General features: G+C 42.6%; 1 protein-coding gene across 3 annotated transcripts in view; it reads right to left on the minus strand.

The window, feature by feature from the left end:
- The window catches only part of SH3KBP1 (SH3 domain containing kinase binding protein 1), a 203,267-nt gene extending 188,927 nt beyond the window's left edge, over positions 1-14,340 (minus strand). For all 3 annotated transcript variants that reach the window (XM_089511710.1, XM_089511712.1, XM_089511711.1), the window contains exon 1: positions 14,071-14,340. In XM_089511710.1, the coding sequence (XP_089367836.1) occupies positions 14,071-14,074 (4 nt within the window). In that variant the 5' untranslated portion in view covers positions 14,075-14,340. The remainder of the gene's footprint in view (positions 1-14,070) is intronic.
- Positions 14,341-24,391: the final 10,051 nt, after the last annotated feature.

The following is a 24,391-nucleotide window of genomic DNA, read 5'->3' on the forward strand; positions in this document are numbered from 1 at the left end:
ACCCGTTACAAATGGGCCTTTGTGGTGCCCCCGTCACATGCTAGGGGTTGGCCGAGGACCTAGCATCCATACCAGCCTCACCCCTAGCATGTGACGAGGGCGTAATAATGGTGGCGCCCTATACACACGGGCGCCGCCATTTTGACGTATGAAACGCATAGTGTCCGCACGTTGCACCCCGGATGTGACGCCGTGAGTGCGCGAGTAGTGCCTCGCGGTGTCCCATCTGGGGTGCAAGAAGAAGCGCCATTTTGGAGCTTCTTCTTCGCTGCGTCCGGGAATTGCGCGGTTTGGCTGCTGCGGTACCCGGATGCAGCAACCGGCAGCGGCGGCAAAGCGCCGCTTTTCAGCAGTCTGTAACCCGCCAAAGAGAAGCAGAAAAGTATTTTGATTACAACATTAGTATAGTCCTGAAATAAGAAGTTGCCAATTTCCATTTCAAATTCAGGTTGAGAATGCCAGATATGGTGTGAGAATGAGATACAGACCAGAGAAGACTTCTTCAAAAATGAAAGGAAGAGGATAAGTCAAAGTATGTCTTTCATACTCATTTCATATGCAGGGCAACCATACTAAAATGAATAGTGAAACCAAGATTGTTCAAACAACCTTAACTTTCAGTGATTCAAAGAGGGACTGTTATTCTTAAAAGCACAGGGAATTAGGGCCTGTTCCACTGTCAGCTGCACAAAACTAAGGGCCAGTACAGACCGGCACAATACACCAGCTTCCCAGCGGCAAGGGAGCATGGCATATGGACAACGCATGCCTCGAAACCAGCATCAAGCTGCCTGCCTACCCACCCAGACAGCGGGCAGAATTGCGGTGATCCAGCAGCATGGCATTCATTCGCTGCACACTGCAGGATCACCAAAAAGGCATTGCCGCAGCAGAAAAGCCACCCTTTTTCCAGCGTAAAAAGGAGCAGCATTTTGCTGCCTCTTTTTGCACCAGAAAAAAGCCAGAGTGGGGCCACTGTATGCGGTTGCCGCAGCGTCCACCTGGCTCTTTCAGGCGTGGCATCACACCGCCGCTTTGTGCCCGTCTGTTTTGGCTCTATCTGGGAATATACACCTGACAAGCAACAGTTTTCGTCTCAATCTAAAGAGATGTACGCATGAGCAAAGGAAATGGAGAGCTTCAATACTAAATACATGAAACATAAAATATTGAATATGTATGCATACGACTGAGTGGTTATCTGTAGGGAAAATTCTTCCCTTCCCCCATTTCAAGTTCTTTAAAACACACTGCCAAACCCATTAATTGCCACAAACTATAGTGGAAGCCACCACTTAGTTTGCTTTGAAAGGAGATTAGGCAAGTTCTTAGATGATACTAAACAACTAGTCATGGAATCACATATAGCAGTGATGGCAAACCTTTTTGGGGCCACGTGCCTGAATTAATTTTTTCTGGCACCAGGCAGCACCTGGTGCCAAGGGCAGGATTTCCAGGGTGGGGCTTCCCCTCCAGCACCCTTTCCCCAGACTCCACTGTCTCTGAGAGACAGTGATAAGCTAGGGAAGGTCTGGGAGGGGGGCACCAGATGCACATCAGTTGCTCCTCTTGCCCCTGCCCTTCTCCCAGCCTCCATCTGTCTCTGAGTGACAGATGGAAGTCGGGAAAGGTCCCTGGGGAAGAGGAAGAATAAGCATGCACCCATTCCTACTCCACTAGTTTTCCCAACCCCCAGCTGCCCATTCAGAGGTAGCTGAGGACCGGGAAAGGTCCCTGGGGAGGAAGAGAAATAGGGACACGCATGTTACTACTCCTCCCTGAGCTTTCTCGACCCCCAGCTGTCCCTCCAGAGGCAGCTGGGGACCGGGAAAGGTCCCCGGAGAGGAGGAGGAATAGGGATGCACCCGTTCTCCTCCCCGCTGGGACCTTTCCCAACCCACAACTGTCCCTCCAGAGGCAGCTGGAAGCTGGGAAACGTCCCGGGGGGAGGAGGAATAGGCACACATTGGTTCCTCTTCCTCCCAGACCTTTCCCTGCCCCCAGCCATCCCTCCATAGGTAACTAGGGGCTGGGAAATGTCCCTGCAGAGGAGTAGTGAAATCCTTGTGCAAAATTCTCAAGAACTGCATAGTATATATTTCCATATTTAAAGAGTTCATTGGGTTTTATGGACTGGATCCAGAACTGCTTTTCCTTTAAATGATATGAGTCTTCTTTGAATCCAACTTTTTAAAGCTCATATAAACATAACAACCCCTACTGGCCCTGTTGACAAGATTTTCTACTGCAGCGCTGCTCAACCTATCTAATGTGGGTGATTAGCTTTCTTTTTCACCCCAGTTTGCCAGGGATCAATACCATATCTGTTCCCATTGGCTAAAATGATATCCTTCTTTCCTGGAATTTTACCTGGGACTAGTAGCTGATGGCTCATGGACCAGTACAGGTCAGCAAATGACCACTGTTCTACCACACATCATTTATTTCTTCAGCCACCCTCTCCCCCTGTCAATTACCCTTTACCAACAGCCTATCACACACACACTTCTATGTAAACAGTATAATTTTCTGGATTGAAATTCAACTTTTAGTGTACATTTACACTAGAACTGGGACGGATGCTGAATAGATATATGGTATATGATGAAGGCTTGCAAGGTAAAGGAGGGTAACATCACATGCAAAACCACTTCAGGATGCACGTAGCCCCAAATCTGTGTATTAAATACCATAGAATATTTATCAAAATATAATGCGTTTTCTGCTAAAAAAACAATGATTTAATTCCAGAGGGAAATTTTCCATTTCCTTCTTGCTGCACAGAAATATTTTTATGCACAGTACAAATGTACCAATAAGATACACTTGGGTTAAATGTCTGATTATCTGCATTTCCTTCACATATGAAACATAACTTCCTACACCATGAACCCCTGATGTATTATACTCTAGAATTCTCCATGTTTAGTTGGTAGGAAACTAGGATTGGCATGGTATGAAATTTAAATATACAGTGTAGCCTGCATGAAGAGGTGCATCATTTAGCATATACCTAGTCTTATGAAACAGCAGTTGTTTGCTTTCACTGACTGCTGAGGAATAGATAGAAAAGACAGTCATAGTACCAAGTAAATATAGCTTCACTAAATGGGAAAGAAATAACAAACAGGAGCAAAGAATGACAATTCAGCTTTTAAACAATTATGCACACCAGTGTGAGATAATACTTTAATCAATGAGAATGCAGTAGACAAGAAGAACAGCTAATTTACAACCTCAATTTTGTTCTTACATCTGTGTTAATTTTTCAGATGTGACTTTTTTGGGGGGAAATATTAATTTAAACTGAAAAAAGAAGTGCTACCAATATTCTGGTACAACAGTACAGTGGCATATCCCCAATTATCACATCTATATCACTCTATCGTGAGAGAAAGAGGCTTAGTCTTACTGATAAACAATCAGGCCCTTTTCACTGTGCATTACAGACAAACGTTCACACCACTTTAACTGCTGCAGCAGCATCCTATGGAATTCTAGCATTTCTAGTTTGGATTATGCTAAAGAGCTCTAGTGTTGTACTGGACCTCTCTAAAAAAGAATTCCAAATATCTCACAAAGGTACAAAGTCCAGGATCCCATATGACAGAGCTGTGACAGTTAAAGTCAGCTAACATCAGCGTGGTATAATAGTTTGAGCACCAGACTATGATTCTGGAGACCATCATTCAAATCCCCACTCAACCATGGAAACGCACTGGGCAGAGGAAGGCAAAGGGAAATCCCTGCTGAATATTACATCTTGCCAAGAAAACCCCTTGATAGGTTCACCTTAGAATCATTGTGTCAGAAATGACTTGAAAGTACATAACAAAGTGGGATAAAAATGATGCAACTGTACAGTGTGAAATAGATCTCAGACCTATCCTAGAATCTAGGTAAAATAATGTTTTCAGAAGAGAGGATTAATGTTTTACATGCAGAAAGCCCCGTGTTCAATCCTTGACACATTTAGTTAGAAGAGTAAGGTAGCTGTGATGTGCAGAAGACCTCTGTCCAAGAACCTGGAGGGCCACTATCAATAAGAGTATGTAATACTGTCTTAGCTGGCCAGAAACTCTGATCTGTTATGAAGCAGCTTCCTTTTTTTATGAAGCAGCTTCCCTTTGTTTTTATGTAGTGTACCTCAAAACACTACAAGTGAAAGTCTGCTAATGTCACTCTTACACACACACACACACACACACACACACACACGGAGGGAGGGAGGGAGGGAGAGAGAGAGAGAGAACTTCTTTCCATTCTATCAAGACCATCACGATGACCAACTGCATCCAGTCACAACATACCTTCACATATATATCCAGTTGCTCAGATGACAGTCCCATGCTTTGTTCCTTATGTCTTTCTGGCCTCATGTCAAGAACACTTAGTGCATACAAGGGGAACTATGATGAAAGGGCACTTCAGACAAAAAGGGAGACATTTTCAGAAACAACCGGGCCTCAGAACACACAGGAAGAGGAAACTGCTAATACTTGTCTATTCAGAATCCAGGCACTCTGCCTCATGTTTCCACACCAAAAAAACAAAACAAACCAACCAACCAAACAAACAAAAAACCCACTAGGATTTTGAGCTCCAACTGTGGATGCCCAAAGGAATCAGGCCAAAAAGTTAAGCAAAAGAAAAGGATATATAAATTTCAAGTATGACTGCTAAAACCCTATTTCGGTACTGGGTCGTGACCACAATGTATTAACTAAATACTCCTTGAAATAAAAGCCATCAGTCTGAATCTAACTAACTGACAGTCCAGCCCAGTGTCTTTTTTGCTAGAGCTGACACCGCAGATGCTTACAGGAAGCCCAAAAGCAGCACATGAAAGCAATAAATTCTGTTCTCCATGTGTGAATTTGGAAATCAATTCATTGCCATAAACATCAACAATTGGACTTGTTTAATTAAGAACTAATGACTCAGACAACAAGTTAACTAATAATAACTTGTTATTTAAGCCGCTAGCACTGGGCCAGACCATGGGATCTACATTAGGGGAGCACAATTGACTAACTGCACCTTTTCTGCCTCCCCATTCTCAATCAAGAACAGTAGTCCACAAAGAACAGTGGTAAAGCACAGCATCTATGTACAGGAGTCAGGGATCCCAAATTCAATCTGTGGTATCTTCAGTTGTAGTGATAAGTATCTTAAGAAGCCCATGCTTCTCTGTACCCAGCTTATCTTAACTTTATAATTAAGGGGAGGGAGGGGTAAAAGCAGAATGAGAATGGTGGGGGAGGGAGAAAAGAGAGGGGGAGAGAGGTCAAGAGAGAAAGAAATGAGGAAATGGGTCAACAGTAATAGCCTCAAACAGACATCTACAGCTGTTCTGGAGAGTGCAGTTCCTGATCATACACTTTCCCAGTAGCCTGTAGCAGTGACCTGCTTTTTCCCTGCTGCTTCCCTAAGGTTGCCAAATGTTTGCTCTAGCAAGGCTCCTACACCTTTGCAGACTCTTTTGACCAAAGTAAGAGGTGAGGCCAGGGACACTAGACAGCCTCCTTTTCCAGAACATGTCTTACATGTCAACCTTCTGTCCAGGAGGAATTTCAAAATGTCCTCCATTTTGAGCATGACCAAGCAGCATGAATTTCTATTTCTATGAGTGCTTTTAGTTTTTATTTTGCAATGTCCTACGCTTTCCTTGAATGCCCTGCATTTTGCAGTGCCTTGTCTTCCTTTGTGGTGAGAACAACTGATTATCCCGGAGGAGGTCACACCGGAATAGGGACAAAGTAATGGGTTAAATGACACTTGGTTATCTGCTGTGTAGATTTCCAAGGTACACATGAAAGCTGACAACCTTATCATCTGTCCTGCTCCTCCAGTATATTGAACCTACAATTATATTTAGTAAACTGCTCACTTGGTTGCAGTTCTTACTTCTTAATATTATTTTGCAGCCTTGCTTCAGGATGGAACTCTGAATTGGAGAAGGCCCAGAGGAGTTATCTGCTACAGGGACCAGCAATTTCACCAGTTGGCTACTTGAGGTCCAGCAAGGTAAAACTGTCTAGCCCCAGGTTACTGCTGTTGTGATTAATCATGCAGTCAGAAAGCAGAAGACATGGATAGAAAGAACTGCTGAAGGGCATGAGGTGGCCTAGGCAATCCAGCATGGCTGCTGAACATGAGTATAAGAAAGAACAGCTACACTAGTGATACTCAAAACTTTTTATCCTTGGGACCCCCCCCCCCCCCTTTACATCTACATGCAGACATCACTCCCCATTCATTGTACTAAATAAAAATATTTTGTTTATTTAGTGTGCATATTTTCATTCACACAGTCGTGTGTGTGTACACTTGGTGTTTTATAAGGGAAAACATTGTTCAACAGTTTTATTTAAGTCAATTCAATATGAACTCAATGTATGTGTACATTTTACACATAAAACGGTTTGTGAAGAGGAGGAGAAGGGATCAGTGTCTACAAGTTTCACACCTAATATTGCACACCTAAGAAAGCTCAATTAACTTCGTGGGCTCGCCATATGTTGACAGGCAACTTGAAGGCACATATACACACACAACTGTGGCTTCTGTAACAGATTACCCTATTTCTTCTCCAGAGAAAGGATCCTTCTCCTGAAATGAATATTGCCTCCCCCAAAGGACTTAAACTCTGATGCCAGTATATTTGTGCATCTCTGCATATTTATCATGTATATCCACTCCCAGCTAAGTTTCAAAGGTGTTGTACTAGACTGCTCTTCTTGCCCAATTGCCATTCATTTTCATTATTTGAATTCTGTGCAAGTGGGATAAGATTTCAACTACTGTGCGCAGGAACACTGGAGCATCTTGGGTTTGGGGTTCCTACTATCTGCACCATAATGGCGCCTAGTGAATATTAGAAATTGGTCAAAGTAAAACAAACCAGAGGAGTTGATAAGAAATGCTGAAAGGTGAAACATGAGCTAAGAACATTTCAGAAACTCAAGGCCCAATTTGAAATATTTCTTTTACACTTTTTAAAGCAGTGACCCACAATAGCATGCAGACAAGCTACTATTTGAGGAAAACAGCTTGTTGTATTATCTGAAATGCATTTAAATGGACATCAGCAAACCAACTGACCTGTAAACAATGTGTCCAAATTACCTATAAGCAATTTGTGTCAGTGTCAAACTTTATTAGTATATATAGCCAAAGGCCTTTTACAATATATGAAATATAACATTAAAAATAGAAATACATTAAAAATATTAAACAATGCTTTAAAACAGTTTTTACAGACCCTTGGAAAACCAATTAACAAGAAAGCATTAAAGTAATACTTATACTACAATAAGTTCCTTAATTAAACAAGCATGTAGTTTCTCAGTTACCAATGCAAACTGGGTTAGTAAATATGTGGAAAAATAGCTGAGTACTGTAAGTGATCATATGTTAGAAAACATACGAGACATTACATATATGAAGCTAAAACTAAACATTATGATGGTGGTGTCACATAACATAAACATATCTTGTGTTTATTTTTAGCTAGATATGAACACTCAATAAGAGTTTTTCTAACCTAAATACTACTTACAGATCAATTGGCTCTACTTGGAGCACTTGGGCACTTAACTAAAATTCCAGCCTGAAACAGGAACCAGTTTTGCTGTAATAGCAGCTGTCCCTGAGGAAATGCTTACAATGCTCTTCACTATACTTACTTTCTACTTATGGCATGCAGTGGTAGGAATATCACAGAGAATGGGGAGATAAATGTCCTAATGCAAATGGCTAGACGATACAAAAGCTGTATCTGGCTAATCCACATGGTCAACCCATTCAGAACTGGATGCATAAAACAAAATAAATTGTTTGGTGTGTCTGTCACCCAGTTTGTTTTCTATTTAACATTTAATGAAAAGTTTAATCTACACTTCAAATCATGCAAATGAAGTTGTATGAATTCATGAAAGAAATCAATGTGTGCAGCTCTGTGGCTTGGGTTAAGGAGAAGTCCAAACTGGAGTAACAAATCTATCCTTACAGGCTTTGTCACTGTAGGTGGCATTTGTTCAGAAACTACCTTAATCATGCAAGTGAATACTTTACTCAGTAACCTCAAGCAACTTTAAATCACAAGTTTCCATGGGTTGCCACCAAAAGTGTTCTTTTTAAAATTTCTTTCTTCACACTCCAATCTATATTACTAGTTATGGAGCACATAGAATAGTGTTATTAAAATTAACGTAGGTGGCCTGCAAAGTCACACAGGTAAGAATTTATGGTATTCTCCACAAAAGGAAACAGGGATTAACATAGGTATTTCATAACATTGTTGTGCAAGGTATCTTTAGCACTTTCCCCTATATCTGGAATTGCTATGTCCAAACCACAGAGACATGTCTTGCTAAAGGATTCCTGTCAGTGAAATGTATAACATGAAAGCGGATTCTAATATGGTCACAAATCAGCATGGAACTCAGGGATATATGCCATATATATAAAGTCAGGCCTTTGCCTGTAAGCATAGGTTTGGTATTCCAGTTTGGACTTCTCCTTAACCCAAGCCACAGAATTGCACACATGGATTTCTTTTCAATAAAATGTAGTTGGGCAGAATCTATGGTTTGGTTTTGCTAAGATTCCCAGTCCAGTCAAATTGCTATGTGAGATCAGGCAAGAACTTCTCATATTAAGTCAGTTAGAAACTATTGCTGTATCTGCTGTTTTGTTAATTCCTGGATCATATGATTTGTTCCATCACAAGTATCTATTTGCTGAGCAGTGACATTTTGTGCAGTAGCCCTCCTACACTCCCACTGTGCTCAGGATTACACATGTTGATGTATGGGGGGTTAAACTAACTGCTGCGAGGCAACATGGCCACCATTTTATTCCTCCCTACTATAAAAGTTCAAGGAAACCATGTAGGTATTAAAGAAAACATACACAGAAATGTAACCACAAGATGGTAGTTTAATTCGTCCCAGAGCCTTGAGGGTAAATTATTCTCTCCACTGAGTGAGTCCCTAATGGACAAAAATCAGCATTGTCGAGTTATCCAAGTGTTAAATGCTCCTATCCAGTAGCAAAGAATAACAACACACCAGACTGCATGCTAGACACAAACCAGAAATGAGGGTTTATGCAATCACAGGAAATTGGTTCTATAATGCAAAGTTACTTTTAAAAGGGAAGAGTTATATAATATTCAAGATGTGTTGTGTGCAAAAAGTACAATTTACTGGAATAAGTTGGAGTTTTCTCAGCACTGAATATGTTGTCCAATGCTCAATATATCTAGTCAAGACAGAATAGAAACACTGAAATAAATTGTATTTTACTGGTTTCTGTTTCAACATCATATTTTCTATTACATTTATGTGTCAAACAACATGAAGCAAATTGGTGTAAATGCTCATACTTCCCTCCCACATAGTCCTTAAGAGCAACTACCAGCTTCCCTTTTCTTCTCTATATACGTACCCATAAATATTATTTAAAATGCTATTTGTCGGTGGTGATCCAGATATTTTACAGAATAGTTATTTAAACTTCTGAAGCACTGAGGTAGAGTTAACCTTTGCCATAGATACAAAGCAAGTGTTTCTCCTTGTTTAGTTAGTTATATGACTAAGTCAGAAACGACTTGAAGGTAAACAACAACACTAGACACAATCTACTATAGTGAATAATTTTGCAATTTGTTAAAAACGAACATGACAGAATGCTAGTCCAAATATTAGAAACATATTGAAACCTAATTAAGAAAAAGATAAGTTTTCAAGTTACAGCTACCTACTCTTTAATAGCAGTTAACAATCATTCAGTTTAGTGCTGGTATGGGGAATATATGACACTGTAGATGTTGGATTGCAAATCCCATCAACTCTAACCACTGGTTAGGGCAGATGAAAGCTGAAATCCAACAACATATGACACACCACAAATTTCCTACCTCATAGAGTGTGGTTGGGACATTAGCTGCACATGCATCCAAGCTAAAATCAATCCATTTAAAAGGCCATAGTTCAGTGACAGGCCACCTGCTCACCTACATTTTGCCTCTGGTAGACTCTCACATCTAAATTATGTATTATATTATTTATATTTTTAAATGTATTAATAAAGCCAGTCAATTCTATTTGGGGATGGGGAAGTCATGCAACCAGGTTGAAATGTGTGCACTTAACAATTTATCACACATTGAGGGGTATGTGTTTGTTTTCTGTTCACTACAGTGATATCTTGCAGAGCAGTAAGAGGCACTTCAGTAGGCCTCTCTTTTCTACCTCCTAGAACCTCTTGAGGGCTGTGCAGACTGCCAAGCATACAACTCAATGGGGAAAAAACCTGGAAGTGTACATGAACGAAATTCCACCTAAATATTAGGAAGAACTTTTTGACTAGAAGAGCTTTTTGACAGTAAAACATGCTGCTTTTGCAAGTGGTGGAATCTCCTTCTTTTGAGATTTTTAAACAGAAACTTCGGATGTTTTTAAACAGAGACATCTGTCAGGAGTGTTTTGATGGTGCATTCCTGCATGGCAGGGGGTTGGACTGGATGGTCCTTGTGGTCTCTTCCAAGTCAATGATTCTATGATTTTATAAGTATATAGGCCCCTGGTCGGGAATATGCTTCAAACAAATCGAAAGTTTTCTACTTAAAATCACCCCCTCCTTGGCTGCAAGCCCAAAAAGAAAAATACGGGATGTTTTTATTATTATAAACAACATAGAATTGTGTCATATAATGTGGTTAGGATATTAGCTGTAAGTGCATCCTTGTAAACTGTGTGAATACTTCTCAATGATAGCAGATGGGGAGCTATGGGGTAATAGTTTAGATAGGGGACAAACAAACTGCATAAGTAATCTGAACATCTCAGGCCCAACTGCCAGGATAGATAGCTAGTGAAGACACCATTGGTCTTCATTTGCACTATATATTTTAACAAGTGGGTGCACTTTTTTTTGTTTCATGTTGGACTTTTCAGGTACATAATATACATATGTTGCATTGATTTGAGTGACCTGGGGCACATTCATAAATATCCGCTTCCAATTACAGCAAAAATCAGAACTAAGCAACACGTGATGCAAAGGTCTACCTCCTTTGAAGCTTGCAGACTAAGCATCAAGGTTTGATGCTTATATTATAATGTTATAAAAACAACTGCACCCACATTGCCAAATACATTTATGAACAGTTATGATAAAAAATCCATAGCAAATGTTTGACAAAAAGCCATTTACAAAAAGCCAAACTGCACATTTACATATATCAAACTCTGCACACAGAAATTTATGCACCAAAAAGCAGACTGAGGAGTAAAGTTTTCCTAAATTTTCAGAGTATTTAAGCATAGCATGGATCCCTTTATCTCAGTTTAATCTTAGTGCAAGTAAAGAGGCAAATTACTATGTTATGCAAAAATTACAGTCATGTTGTATGGAAACCAACAAAGCCATTCCAGCGCTAGAACATCAGAAATACTGGCCTGTTACAGACAGGCCAAAATAAAGCTGCTTCGAGTCACTTTGGAGATATGGTATTTCAATGATGCATGCATCCTAAGAGTCCAAAAGCCGCACCAAATCTGCACTCTAGTCCTTAGAACTCGCGCGTGGCTTTGGTGTGGCTTTTGGACTCTTAGGACGCATGCATCATTGAAATACCATACCTCCAAAGTGACTCGAAGCAGCTTTATTTTGGCCTGTCTGTAACAGGCCACTGAATGGTGGAATGAGAATTACGGTAAACATAATTATACAGTGTATACATCTTAATCCTGAATGCAATCTCAACACGCAGAACGAACAACATTATAACAATAAATTAAACTCAACACTGAAAAACTGATGTAAATCACATGAAACATCAGGGACTACAGCTGCACAACTCTTGTTAAGTATTTGGTCAGCAAGAAAGCTGTTTTGTCCATTAACAAAGAATCATTACACACATCCACAATACATTTTCTAAGTCAGTGTGGCATAGTGGTTTGAGCACTGAACTAGGACTCTGGAGACCAGGACTCAAGCCCCATCTCTGCCATGAAAATTAACTGGGTGTCCTTGGGCAAGTCACACCCTCTCGGCCTCAGAGGAAGGCAATGGCAAAACCGCCTCCGTACAAACATTGCCAAGAAAAACCCACGTTAGGTTTGCCTTAGGGTCACCATAAGTCAGAAATAACTTGAAAGTACACAACAACTACAACAACAACAACCGCAATGCATCTGTTGGGGGAAAAGAGGATTCAGTAACATGCAAAAACAAACAAGGCTGACTTTATACCTCTCTTCCTGCTGCTATTTTTAAAATGTATTCTATATGATGCATGTTTTTAAGAGAATATAGTGTGACTACGTGGCCTGCACTGTAGGATGGCTGTGTCAAAAGAACTGAACTCCCCCCACTTCCCAAAGCATGGATGTTTTTAACACAGAGAGCACATTGTATTTATGAGAAACACATGGTGAAAGAGCGAATATAATCCCTTCTTTACGCAGGAACAGGGCGCTTGCCTTTCAGATTGCTAGTGCCTGGTACCACTGCCTCTTCTGCCTCGCCACAGCAGCAGCAGCACCCCCTCCTCCCCATGTGATATAAATGGATGATTCATTCCCTAATTCTTGCCGACATACCCACACAATAGAGCCCTAGCCAACCTGTTAGGCTTTCTGCTTCTCAGCCTCTGAAGGCGTTTACCACTTCACTCCTGGGCTCAATATTCTCTTTTTAGATGCTGACTTTGGGGGAGGCAAACCTCACATCAGGTGTGCCAGCTAGAAATCTGGGAGGGGAAAAAAGGGAGAGAAAGAAAAGGGCAGGAGGACATTCCAGAGCCCTTCAGCTCCAGGGACCCCATCATAAACTTGAAAGAAATAGGAATTCTTCTGCACCACTGCTGCAAAAAAACAAAACAAAATATCTGGTAACCCTAGACTGCCCTTTCCCTGATCGATGCCTGGCAGGATCAATGAGGATCACCAGTCAAAGCGTGTATGTGTATACATACATACATACATACACACATTATACATATGCATACACACATATATAGCAGCCCCCTCCTAATGTGATATATAATATCATATATACATATACTATATCATATATGTGCAATATAATATAATATATCTTACCCTGAAAAGCCTGCCACACCTCCAAGTCTGAGCTGGGCAGGGAGAGCTACACAGGTGAGCTAGCCAGCCACTACTCCTCTTCTTCCTCCACCCATAACATCCCCAAACCAACAAGCAGCAGGGGTTCTTTGCCAAAAGAAATGGGGGTGTGGGGGTGTTTTAGAGGGGATTTCTTTCGAGGTGATAAAAGATGAAGGGGGAAAGAACCGGGGGCGGTGGCTGTGGGGGGAAGAGGAAGAGCTTGGCGCACTCTTCTCCCTGGGCATATATGTATATCTGTCAAAGGCAGCCCCTTTTGTTGTTTTCCTGTCATGATTTCTGCACCAAGGCATGGAGGGTGGGGGAAGTGGGGAGCTGGAGATGGAGTTTTGGGGGGATTTGAGGCTCCCTTGCTGCCCCTTTGTACCCCCCTTTCCCCATCCACTGCAGCAACAGCAGCCAGAGAGGGGAGCGCAAGGGGCTCCTTCCCTCCCAGGCCCCTCTCTGGCGCCTGGTTTTGTCATTTATTTATTATTTGTGTTGTTGTGTGAAGTGTGGGTCTGTGTGTTGTCTCCTCGGCCTCCCCTCCAACCCACAACAGAGACCCCCCCCCACAGGCTCCCCAAAAAAGGGAGGGAAGGGACTAGAGCTCTTAGCCCAGGGCTGGCCCTGAGGCGCCTTTGCGCCACGCCACTCCCCGCCTTGCGCCCCCGTTTGTGGCAGAAAAGGGGGTACAACCCATTGAAATAAATAAGACTCCCCTCCCTCCCTCCCACCCCCTTCGGGGTCGCCAAGCAGGCCCTTGGGTGCCCCAGGAGGCCAGGCTATTTGGCATGGGGAGCCTCCCCAAAGGAGAGGCGAGAGGGGCTTTGGAAACGCCAGGGAGAGGGAGAGGAGGGACCGAGGTCCTCTGGTCTCCTGGCTCCCACTCTTCGGAGAAGCCCAGCAGCTTCTCAGGGTGGTCCACACTCACCCATTTATGTCGAGTCGAGACTCCTCCGGGGCCCCGCCAGAGAGGCTCAAAGTTTGAGGGGGGCTGCAGGTTTGGAAAGCAGAGGCGGCGATGGAGGAGCTGGGAAGGAAGGAAGGGAGGGAGGGAGCCCCTTCTCCTCCTCCTCCTCCTCCTCCTCCTTTTTTCCTGGTTGCTGCTGCTTCTCCTTCTGCCTCTTCCTCCCTGCTTTAGTCAGCGCCCATGGCAAGAAGGCAGATTTCTTATTTCCTGCTGTGAAGCCCTCCCTTTTTTTAACCAAGAGGAGGAGGGGAAAACGCAGGCTTTTCTTCGCCTAAAAGGGGATTGAAGGGGAGGGAGGCAACCCTGTAGAGCCACCTGGAGGGGAGGCCAGGGGGCTTCCACCTGGAGCAAGGCTTCTTGTGTGGCTGAGGCAAGGCTTCTTGCAGTCAGAGGGGGAAGGGAAGGGAAGGGAAGGGAAGGGGGCGGCCTGAGGGAGGGGCTGGGCTTGTGGGGCTGAGGGGCGCTCCTCCTTTTCGGGGCCCTGGCTGCTGCACCCACTTGGCTTGCTGGCCCCCTCCTTGGCTGGCTTTGGGGGGCTCCAAGGATGCTGCTGCCTGGCTTGGCTGTGTTTTGGAGGGGGAATGTCGCAAGAAGGCGCCGCGCTGGCCTTGCCTTGCCTTGGCTTTTTGCAGACCCTAAAGCCCCCCCCCTTTGAAAGAGAGGGAAAAGGGTGGCCCATGGCAGCCTCTTTGGGCCCCAAGGAGGACCAGGCACCGCCAAAAGGAGGACCTTCGGGGGGGGGGAGATTAGGGGGGCTTGGCCAAAGAAAAGCAGTGTGAGTCCCTGCTCAAAATGGAGGACGGTGTTTTGAAAGGCTTCCTGGGGGGAAGGGCGAAAGGGAGGACGTGTCCTGGAAAAGGAGGATGGCTGGTCACCCGGACCTGGAGGAACTCAGGCGTAGCTCCGTGTGTGGGTGTGTGTATGTGGCCAGGCGCCCTCCATTTCCAGGACACATCCTGCATATCAGCCTTCTGACCTGGAGGAAACCCACCATGTCCTCCTCTTTGGGAACATGTCAAAAAAAAAAATGGGTTTTGATTTTGATGAGTGTTTCTTCAGCTTTGAATTAGTCAGGTCCTCCATTTGCCTCGAAGGTCCTACATTTTGCGGTGCCTCATCTTCCTTGGTGGTGACGATATCCAGGCACCCTGTGTGTAGTGTTACAACAATAGGTGCCAGCATGGCATGGTGGTTTGAGTGTAGGAATGGGCCTCTGGAGGCCAGGGTTCGAATCCTGGCTGGGTCATGGAAACCACACTGTGTGACCTTGGGCAAGTCACACCATCTCCTCCTCAGACAAAAGGAAACCTGCTTTGAAGACACTTGCCAAGAAAACCCTGTGATAGGTTTGCCATATGTCAGAAACGACTTGAAGACACACAGCCACGGTGTTGTAACACTAGTAGCAACAGTACTAAGATGAAGGGCCTTCTTGTAACTCTCTGCAACACCTGGCAAGCCTCGCCTGGGGTGGAATTGGTGTTACAATCGAGGACAGCAAAATGCAACAGTAGCCACAAAAGGGCCACACCTTTGTTGAGCAACTGAAATGCGGAACATGCAGCATGCAGGCCTTCCAAGCCCCACTGGCTTCTTCGTCAGGCAAAAGATGCTTTTTAAAAAATCATAAAGCATTGATGAGGAAGCCAGTGGAGCCTGGAAAGCTTGCATGCTGTGTGCCCTGCATTTTCACAAACCACAATGTATAGGACCGTGTCCTGGAATAGGAGGATGTCTGGTGACCCTAGAAATGACATGATGGCACACAACAACAATAATTTGGCTCAACAGATTCCCAAGATTGGAATTGAATACTGCACTGGATGGGAATAAACTACTGTACTGTTTTGGACACCTCAAAGCAAAACGGAGACCAATCTAAAAAGCCATTGTCTACTCGGCCTGGCTGAGTCACACAGCTGCCAAATGGTTGTTGGTGTGGCTGACTCCTTTCCCACAACCCTGACCACGCTTCTCTTGCCCCAGCCTCGAAACCACAGGGCCTCCCCACAGCAGCCCCTCATAGCCCACACTGCACTCTGGCCTCACATGCAGAGGCAAGAGGCAAGATAGCCCTGGGGCTTGCTTTCTTCAGAACCAAAATGCCTATGTAAGCAGGAAACAATAAAATTTCGTCTGAAGTAGATCAAGCCTATGAAGGCTCATGCTACAACTTCCGGTGCATCCACACTGGAGAAATAATCCAGTATTATTTCTCCAGTGTGGATGTGGCCATCCCTTTGCACACTTCAAAAATGAGTTACACATGATTTGGAACCACCATTTATGGGCCAGATGACCAAATCTATCCCATGAGACAGGTGAAATGTAACTGGGCTGGCCTTCTATTAGGGATGCCTGGAAGAAGTAAAATGTATAGTACTGGGGTAGAAGGAAGCCATGTGCAGCAAAAGCAAAAGCGCTACATCCTGTTCTCAAGGGCACCCTTGGAACCAGGGGTGGGGGATAAATGAATATATTCAAGTGACAGGAAAAGGTCCTTCTTACAGCACGTTTGGGACTAACTGCTAAAGTAGTTGTAGCATAAGCTTTGGTCTATTTCTGCAGATACCCAGCCCAATGAATGTACCATACAGTTTGCCCTCCATATCCATAGATTCCACCCTCCACAGCATGAAAATATTTTTAAAAAAATATAAATTCTAGGTTGATACCATTTCGCTAGGCCAGGCCTCCAAAACATATGGCCTGGGGGCCGCATGTGGCCCACCAAAGGATTTCAGGTGGCCCATGAGGATGTGGAATGACTTCAAGGTTTCTCCACTACCTAGCCGCCTGAGCAGAGGGATATGCAGAGGAAGAGGAGGAAGGGGAAATGCTCATCCTACCAAGCTCCTCTACCAGCTAGCTTTCTCCTGAAGAGAAGGCCAAGCAGAGGAGGAGGAGGAGGACAGACAAACTCACCCTGCAAGGCTCCTCCACTGCTCAGCTGTCTTCTAAGGAAAAGGACAGGTGGTGGAGGAGGAAAAATGCTTGCCCCAAGGTTCCTCCACTGGCTGGCTTTCTCCTGAGGAGGAGGACTGGTGGATGAGGAGGACAGGCAAAAGTTCACCCTCAAAGGCTCCTCCTTTGCTCAGCTTTCTCTTGAGAAGGGCAGAGGAGGAAGAGGGGCAAACTCTCTCCCCTCCTGGCTTTTGGTCACTTGGCCTTCTCCCAAGGAGACATCCAGGTGCAGGGGAAGGACAGGCACTTAGCTTTGTCCTGAGGAGATGGCTGAGCAGAGGAGGATGAGGACGGAATTAATATTAATTAATTCTAATCAATATTATTAATGAATATTATTCATGAATTAATATTTAATTAAAACCTATCTGTGGCCCAAAGAAGTTTAACTTATTTTAATTTTGGCTCCTACTGACTGTCAAGTTGTGCAGGTCTGTGCTAGGCCTCCCTCCATAAATGTCATCCTCCGGCCTGCGAGGGAGTTGACCAGGCAGGGCCAGCTCCACCAGGGCTAGCCTGAAGAAGCAGAGCCCTCCCTCCGGTCCATCTGCCTTAGTCCAGGCCTCAGAGGGAGAGAAGAATGCTGGACCTGATCCCCTCCCCCTCACCAGTCCCTTCTCCTTTTGTGTTGTGTCTTTTTAGTTTGTAAGCCTGAGGGCAGGGAACCGTCTATTACCCCCTCTGTTGTAAGCCGCTCTAATTCCCAGTGATTGGGCAGCATATAAATAAATCCTGTTGTTGTTGTTGTTGTTGTGTTTAATGGGTCTTGAGCATCCACATGTGTGTGTGTGTTCTGGAGCCAACCCCCAGTAGATACCAAGGGCCCACTGTACTCTGGATTCTAGGCTGTCTTTGACACTGCCAGATCTAATGATCCTTCCACTAGCAGTGGGCAGGGTGAAACCTTTCCCAAGATCTGAGTTTGGAAACAGAATTCAAAGACATAGGTCCGAAACACATAGCAGAAATAATCCTGTCCAAGACCACTTTAACTGCCCTGGCTCAATGCTAGAGAATCCTGGAAATTGTAGTTTATTGTGGCATCAGAACTCTGCCAGAGAAGGCTGTATGTCTTACAAAACTACAGTTGCCAGAATTCCCTAGCATTGAGCCAGGGCAGTTAAAGTGTCCTCGAACTGGATGGTTTCTGCAGTGTGCTTTGGAGCTAAGGCAGCTACTTGACCATGTGTTTTTAATACTTTTAATACAGTGGATCCTTGTTATCCGCTGGGGTTTAGTACCAGGAGCCCCCATGGATAACAAAATCCGTGGATGCTCGAGTTCCATTAAATACAATGGCAGAGCAAAATGGTGTCTCTTATATAAAACAGAAAATCAAGGTTTGCTATTTGGAATTTCCTTTTTAAAAAATATTTTCAAGCCATGGATGCAAGAATCTGTGGATAAAAAAATCCATGGATATGGGCCAACTGTACTCAAGAGATGCTCCTGCTGAACATCTTGCTAAACACTGTCTTTTGCTTAATTTTGTCCTTATAGGGACAGGAGCAATTCAAGATTCTGTGATCAGAACAAGACTATGCTATCATTTATAAAATAACTGAAGTGGCAGGGTAGAAAGGTTGGATATAGAAGGTGCAGGCACTTTTTCCCCTCAGATCAGTTGCTGCTGAGATTAAGTGTGCTGGCAGTTGAGGGCCTCCTTTCACAGCTAAAGGCTGACAGCCTATTACTCCTTGCTATTACTGATGAGCCTGTTATGATAGGGAATAGGATGCATGAATTGCAGGAGCCCAGAAGAAATGAGTAAATGTATGTTTTTAATGTGGGAATGCCCTCTAGAGGATAGAAACATACACTACAGCAGGAGCCAAGCGGAGTGTACAAAATGCCATGAGGATGTCTATGGTCCAAAACGCAATGCAGAAATAATCCAGTTCAAGACTGCTTTAACTGCCCTGACTCAGTGCTATGGAATCCTGGGAACTGTAGTTTGCTGTGGCACCAGAGATCTCTGATAGAGAAAGCTAAATGTCTCACAAAACTATCGTTCACAGAGTTCCCTAGCATTGAGCCAGGGCAGTTAAAGTGGCCTCAAACTGGATTATTTCTGTAATGTGTTTTGGACCTAACTGTAATGTGGTACACAGCAAAAGAGATCCAACTGTTATCTGTGACAACAGAATGGTACTGCAGAAAAGCTGGTGGGGCTGAATTAGAGTCCAACATAAGAAGCCCAATTGATTCAGATTAGTGAATCCATGCAATCCAACATGCCATATTCACTATGGGCAAATCATATTAAGGCAACAATCCTATCTTCAAAACTCCACTTATCGTGTTGAACATGTGTCTGTGAGCATGATGGAGTTAGGGATTAATCCACACAGAACATTTTATTAATTCTAATTCAATATCAAATGTATTCTTTTCTCCATCTGTCCATGAAATATCAGCTTTAAGTAAATGATTAAGAGTGTTGAAAAATAGTGTTAGATTTCATGGTATGCATCAATCCAAATCAGAGGTGAGAATCACACAGTCCTCCAGACAGACTACAAGTCCTAGTTGCCCTAGCCAGCAAAGATCTGGAGGGACATATGTTTCCCACCCCTAAAGTAGAATTGCATTACAGGAAAATAGCAAGTTGTATATGATAGGATGCAACATGGGTGCATTTTTATGAAGCTGCACGATCCAAAGAACCATCAAAGGCTTTTTACTGAGTGGAGAACAAACTTTAAAAGATTTATGGCTAACACAGTTATTATTTCCTAACTTTTTACTGTAGGAAGCTGACAGAATAAAAGCAGTAGAACTGTGCAAGTAAATACAGGGTTGCATAATTAACAGTTGTATGGAAGAAGTAATTTTGGTAGATGCAGCTTTGTTTACCAGTACAGAAAAATATGTCATTATTTGTATGGCTTTACTTTTTAGGTCTTTTCTACTTCTTTCAAGGCTGCCCTTCTGATTCCTAGTTTTATTTCTTGGCTGCAGTCACCATTCCAATCAGTGTTTGAACCTATATACAGGAACTCTTTATTCTGATTTTTTTCATTGTCTAGGTTGAATTCATGGTACTTTTTCTGTGGACATTATTTCAGTTTTATTTATCTTCAGTATTAAGCCTGCCTTTTCACTTTCACCTTTGACCTTCCTTAGTAAATGTTCCAAGTCTGTGATGTCTTCCACCAGTATTGTGGTGTCATCCACATATCTAGATCATTTATGCTGCTTCCTCCTGTCTACATGCTCCTTCTTCTGAGTCTGAACCTGCTAGTCTTAGGATATTTTCTGCATACAAGTTGAGCAAATGGGATTGTGATGGTGAACATATGGCACATGTGCCCTCTCTGGCATGTGAAGCCATTTTAGAGGGCACGTGGAGAGACAAGAGGGTGGGGGAAGAGGAGGAACAGGTGTGTGCTTCTTCCTCCTCTCCCCAAGCCCTCCCATGCCTTTAGCTGCCTCTCTGGAGACAGCTAAAGGCCTGGGGGGGGGGGGGAGGAAAAGGTGTGTGCCTTTTCCTCCTCTTCCCCTGCCCTCCCAGGCCTTTAGCTGCGAAGACAGCTCCCCCCCTTCCCGGGTCTTCAGCTGTCTCTGAGGAAGTCCTGCCTCCAGAAAGTGGAAATCCCACCCCAGAGGACAGAAGTCCACCCCTCCAGAAGTGCCGTTCCCCCTGCCCCCTTCAGGGGTTCTGCCTCCGGCACTGGGTAACACCTGGTAGCTGAACACTTATGAGTTTGGGCACTCGGTCCCTAAAAGATTCACCATCACTGAAATAGGGTGACAGAATGCAGCCTTGACTGATCCCTTTTCCAGTTGTGAACAATTTTATTTCTCCATATTCTGTTCTAACAATTGCTTTTTTTCCCCAAGTACACATTTCTAATCAGGATTATTAGACGTAGTGGGAGAGTCATCCATTGCTTTTTGTGATCTATATAACCCAACGCTTTCATGATCTATACAATCAAATGGAGTCAATAAAGCACATGGTGATTTTTTTTCCTTTCTGGAATTCTTTTGTATGCTCCACATGATCTCTAGTGCATTTTCCTTTCTTGAGCCCCTTACCTTTCCGTGTATGGTTGGAATCTGTATTGTGTATGCAAATGGAGCATACAAAGGAATTCCAGAAAGAAAAAAAAATCAGCATGTGCTTAATTTTACTTGTTTGGGACATTAATGCTATTGTCCTATAGTTGCTGCAGTCTTTTGTGTCTCCTTTTTTGTGGATTAGGATGTATATTGATTGTTTACAGTCTGTTTGCCACCATTTTGTTTTCCATATTTGTTGACATATATTAGAACTAGAGTTGCTTCTGTCTGTGTGCACTGTAGCAATTTGATTGGAATATAAGGTACCTTGCATTGAAATGTGAAATAGGCGATGGGCAGTGAACTTCAATATTATTTCTGAATATGTTTTGATCACTCAGAGGTCACTTAGCAAAAGTCATCCGATAAATCAGCTGAAACAAAGTAGTTTTTTCCTAGAGAAGACTACAGCAGATGGGATGTACCATATATACTTGACTACATGTCGAGGGTAAGTTTGGAAGTCAAAATTATGGATTTTGGTATGACCTGGGGAGTAGTCAACCTAGGGGCATGTAGCAAAGGATCTGAAGGATGAAGCAAAGGAAAACAATGCCAAAGAACTTTTAAAAATTCCAACAAGTATAACCATTTGTGCTTATACTAAAAGCAGGATGAATGAGAGAATAGAGGAGGGGTCAGTGCTTCCAGAACAGATTATGCTTTTGCCTTTATCCAGGGGATAGTTCTTTTTTTAAAAAAAATATGATTTAAAGTCCAGTACTTACCCATGGATAAGTCGACCCAGGTTTTTGGGTCAATATTTTGACTAAAATTTCTAGATTTATACATGAGTATATACAGTAAGTATTCCTGAGAAGATTAATATCATAGTCTATGAACTAATGAACTAGCATTTCTTTGATATATGCTCACTAATTTCAATTGCAGTAACACAGCAGCTTGTATTGCCATCTGAACTCTCGCAATAAAAAAGGAAACAGGAATGATTGGGGGTTGGCCCAAAACACACAGTATAAATAATCCAGTTTGTGACTGCTTTAACTGCCCTGGCTCAGTGCTAGGGAATCCTGGGAATTATAATTTATTGTGGCATCAGAGCTCTCTGACAGAAAAGGCAAATTTCTCACAAAACTACAGTTCCCAGAATCCCTAGCACTGAGCCAGGGCAGTTAAAGCGGTCTCAAACGGGATTACTTCTGCAGTGTTTTGTACCTCCCCCTCTCACAACTACGAATTAAGATCTCATTACTCAGTAATTTTAAAATCTCATTACTTACTACCACTATTTCATTAAGTTCTCACTGTGATTTCTTCTCACTACTTAAAAAAATTTTTCAACTGCAACAAGTCTCAATTTTTCCCTCATACTATTGCCCCACAATAGTGAACTATGCATTTGCAATGCATTTCTCTAATCCCCAGAGCCATTATCCAAAGCCAGGCAAGTAGTTCTGGCACAAAATGCAGAAATTCCTGTAATAAATCTCTCTGTGTTTTAGGGTTTTTTTTTTTTTAAAAAAAAAATACAGTAAGAACAAAGCACATAGATAGCATTGTAATTCTTTGCTGCCTGAGGCTGCTGCCTTGCTCTCCCAAATGGGAGGGGCAGTCTTGAATTCCTCACCTCATTTTTATATAAATGAGCTCATTTGGATTTATTTAAGTGGATATAAGGAACATAAAATTATACCTGCCATGTACAAAACTGTTGAAGTACAATGTATAGTGTAAAGAAAACATTAGTGAGCATTAATACTTGCTTTCTGCAAGAGCTCAATATAGCATATTGTGAATCAAAAAATACTGTACTTTTTCCACAGAAATATAAAGAGAAAACTGTAGTTTTATGACACTCCAGATGTTGCTTGACTAAGTTCCAGCATCCCTAACTTCGATAGCCAGTAGTGAGGAACACAGGGAGTTACAATGCAACATCTGAAGGTCCACATGATTCCCACCCCTTGTTGAAATAGAAAAAAGGGACACCTACACCAATCCTTAAAGAGTGTGCAGTTTTAAAAGTTGTTTTTTCTCTAAATTTTACATTATTAATTCTCAATACCTTTCTGTCCTTCCCTTCTCTCTCTCGGGTGTGTGCTATCAAGCATGAATTTTAATACTCTATAAAGAATTAATTTTAAGCATTATGAAAAATAAAATAAAATGTATTTTTTCTCTGAAAATACTGTTAGTTTTGCTATTCTGAGATACCATTCTCTCTGATTTGAAAGTGTGTTGCACTTTCTGACAAATCTTCACATGATAACTAGCAGAATACTCTAGTCTATGCACTTTTACTCAGAAATATGTCCCACCATGTTCAAAGTACGTACATTATGCCTAAGTAAGTATAGACAGGAATGTAGCCTAAAGCACCAAGCAGTGATCCACTCTTCAGTCTGTCTTAATACTGTTCTCTTGCAAGAAAGAGTTCAAAGTCCTTAGTTAATAAACTTATTTTTGCAAGGTTTTCTTCTTTCTTTTTAAAAACAGTTTTGAAGTATTAAATATTTATAACATTTATTACTACTGGCAAAATACCATATTAGTACATATCAGGAATATTGTTTTCCAGTTTTTCAAAACATGGTATTAGATTGGAATCATAAATCTGACTTTAAAAAAAAAGCTGAAAATGAGACTAGTAGAAACACAAGCTTCAACATCAATGTATCTGTGCTGTGTAAGAAGGCTCCAGTTGGGAGCCTTTCTCCACCCTTTCTTCATACTTGCCTTTGCATGGAATGATCTACCCTGGAATTCATAATTCTCTTTTCTACAAAAGCCACAAGCTATTGTTTTACAGATTTTGTAATACAAGATTACCAATTAGTGACTAGTGAACTATGGAACTTACTTAGTGGCTTACTAACTGTTTGCCATATCACATCCAAGTCTTTCCCAAAATCATCTGGCCAGAGCTCACCTGTCTTTCTAGCAACAAGGAAACTCATTACATAGTTTTAGGAAAGATACAGTCTTTTAGTCCACTGTGGCAAATGAAACCATTAATTTGAGCTCCTTGGAAGAAGGCAGAATACAAATGTAATACGAGTGTATTTAAATAATACTGCATCATACTCTCCTTGTCTATATAAAGAATCTCATTGGCTTTTACATTTTTCATACCTAGATGGGGAACTGAAGCCTTATTGGCTCTTCAAACATGTTTATTTGCTGTGAAATACACATGACTTTGCACAGCAAACAAGAGTAAAACATCCATGGTGGTTTGTTTACTCAGGCCTAAATTCTAAACAATCAACTTTGTAAGGAGCAAGTATGATGA

This window comes from Sceloporus occidentalis, unplaced genomic scaffold, assembly GCF_023333645.1.
Source record: "Sceloporus occidentalis isolate IW3139 unplaced genomic scaffold, rSceOcc1.0.p SCAF_2, whole genome shotgun sequence".
NCBI lineage: Eukaryota > Metazoa > Chordata > Lepidosauria > Squamata > Phrynosomatidae > Sceloporus > Sceloporus occidentalis.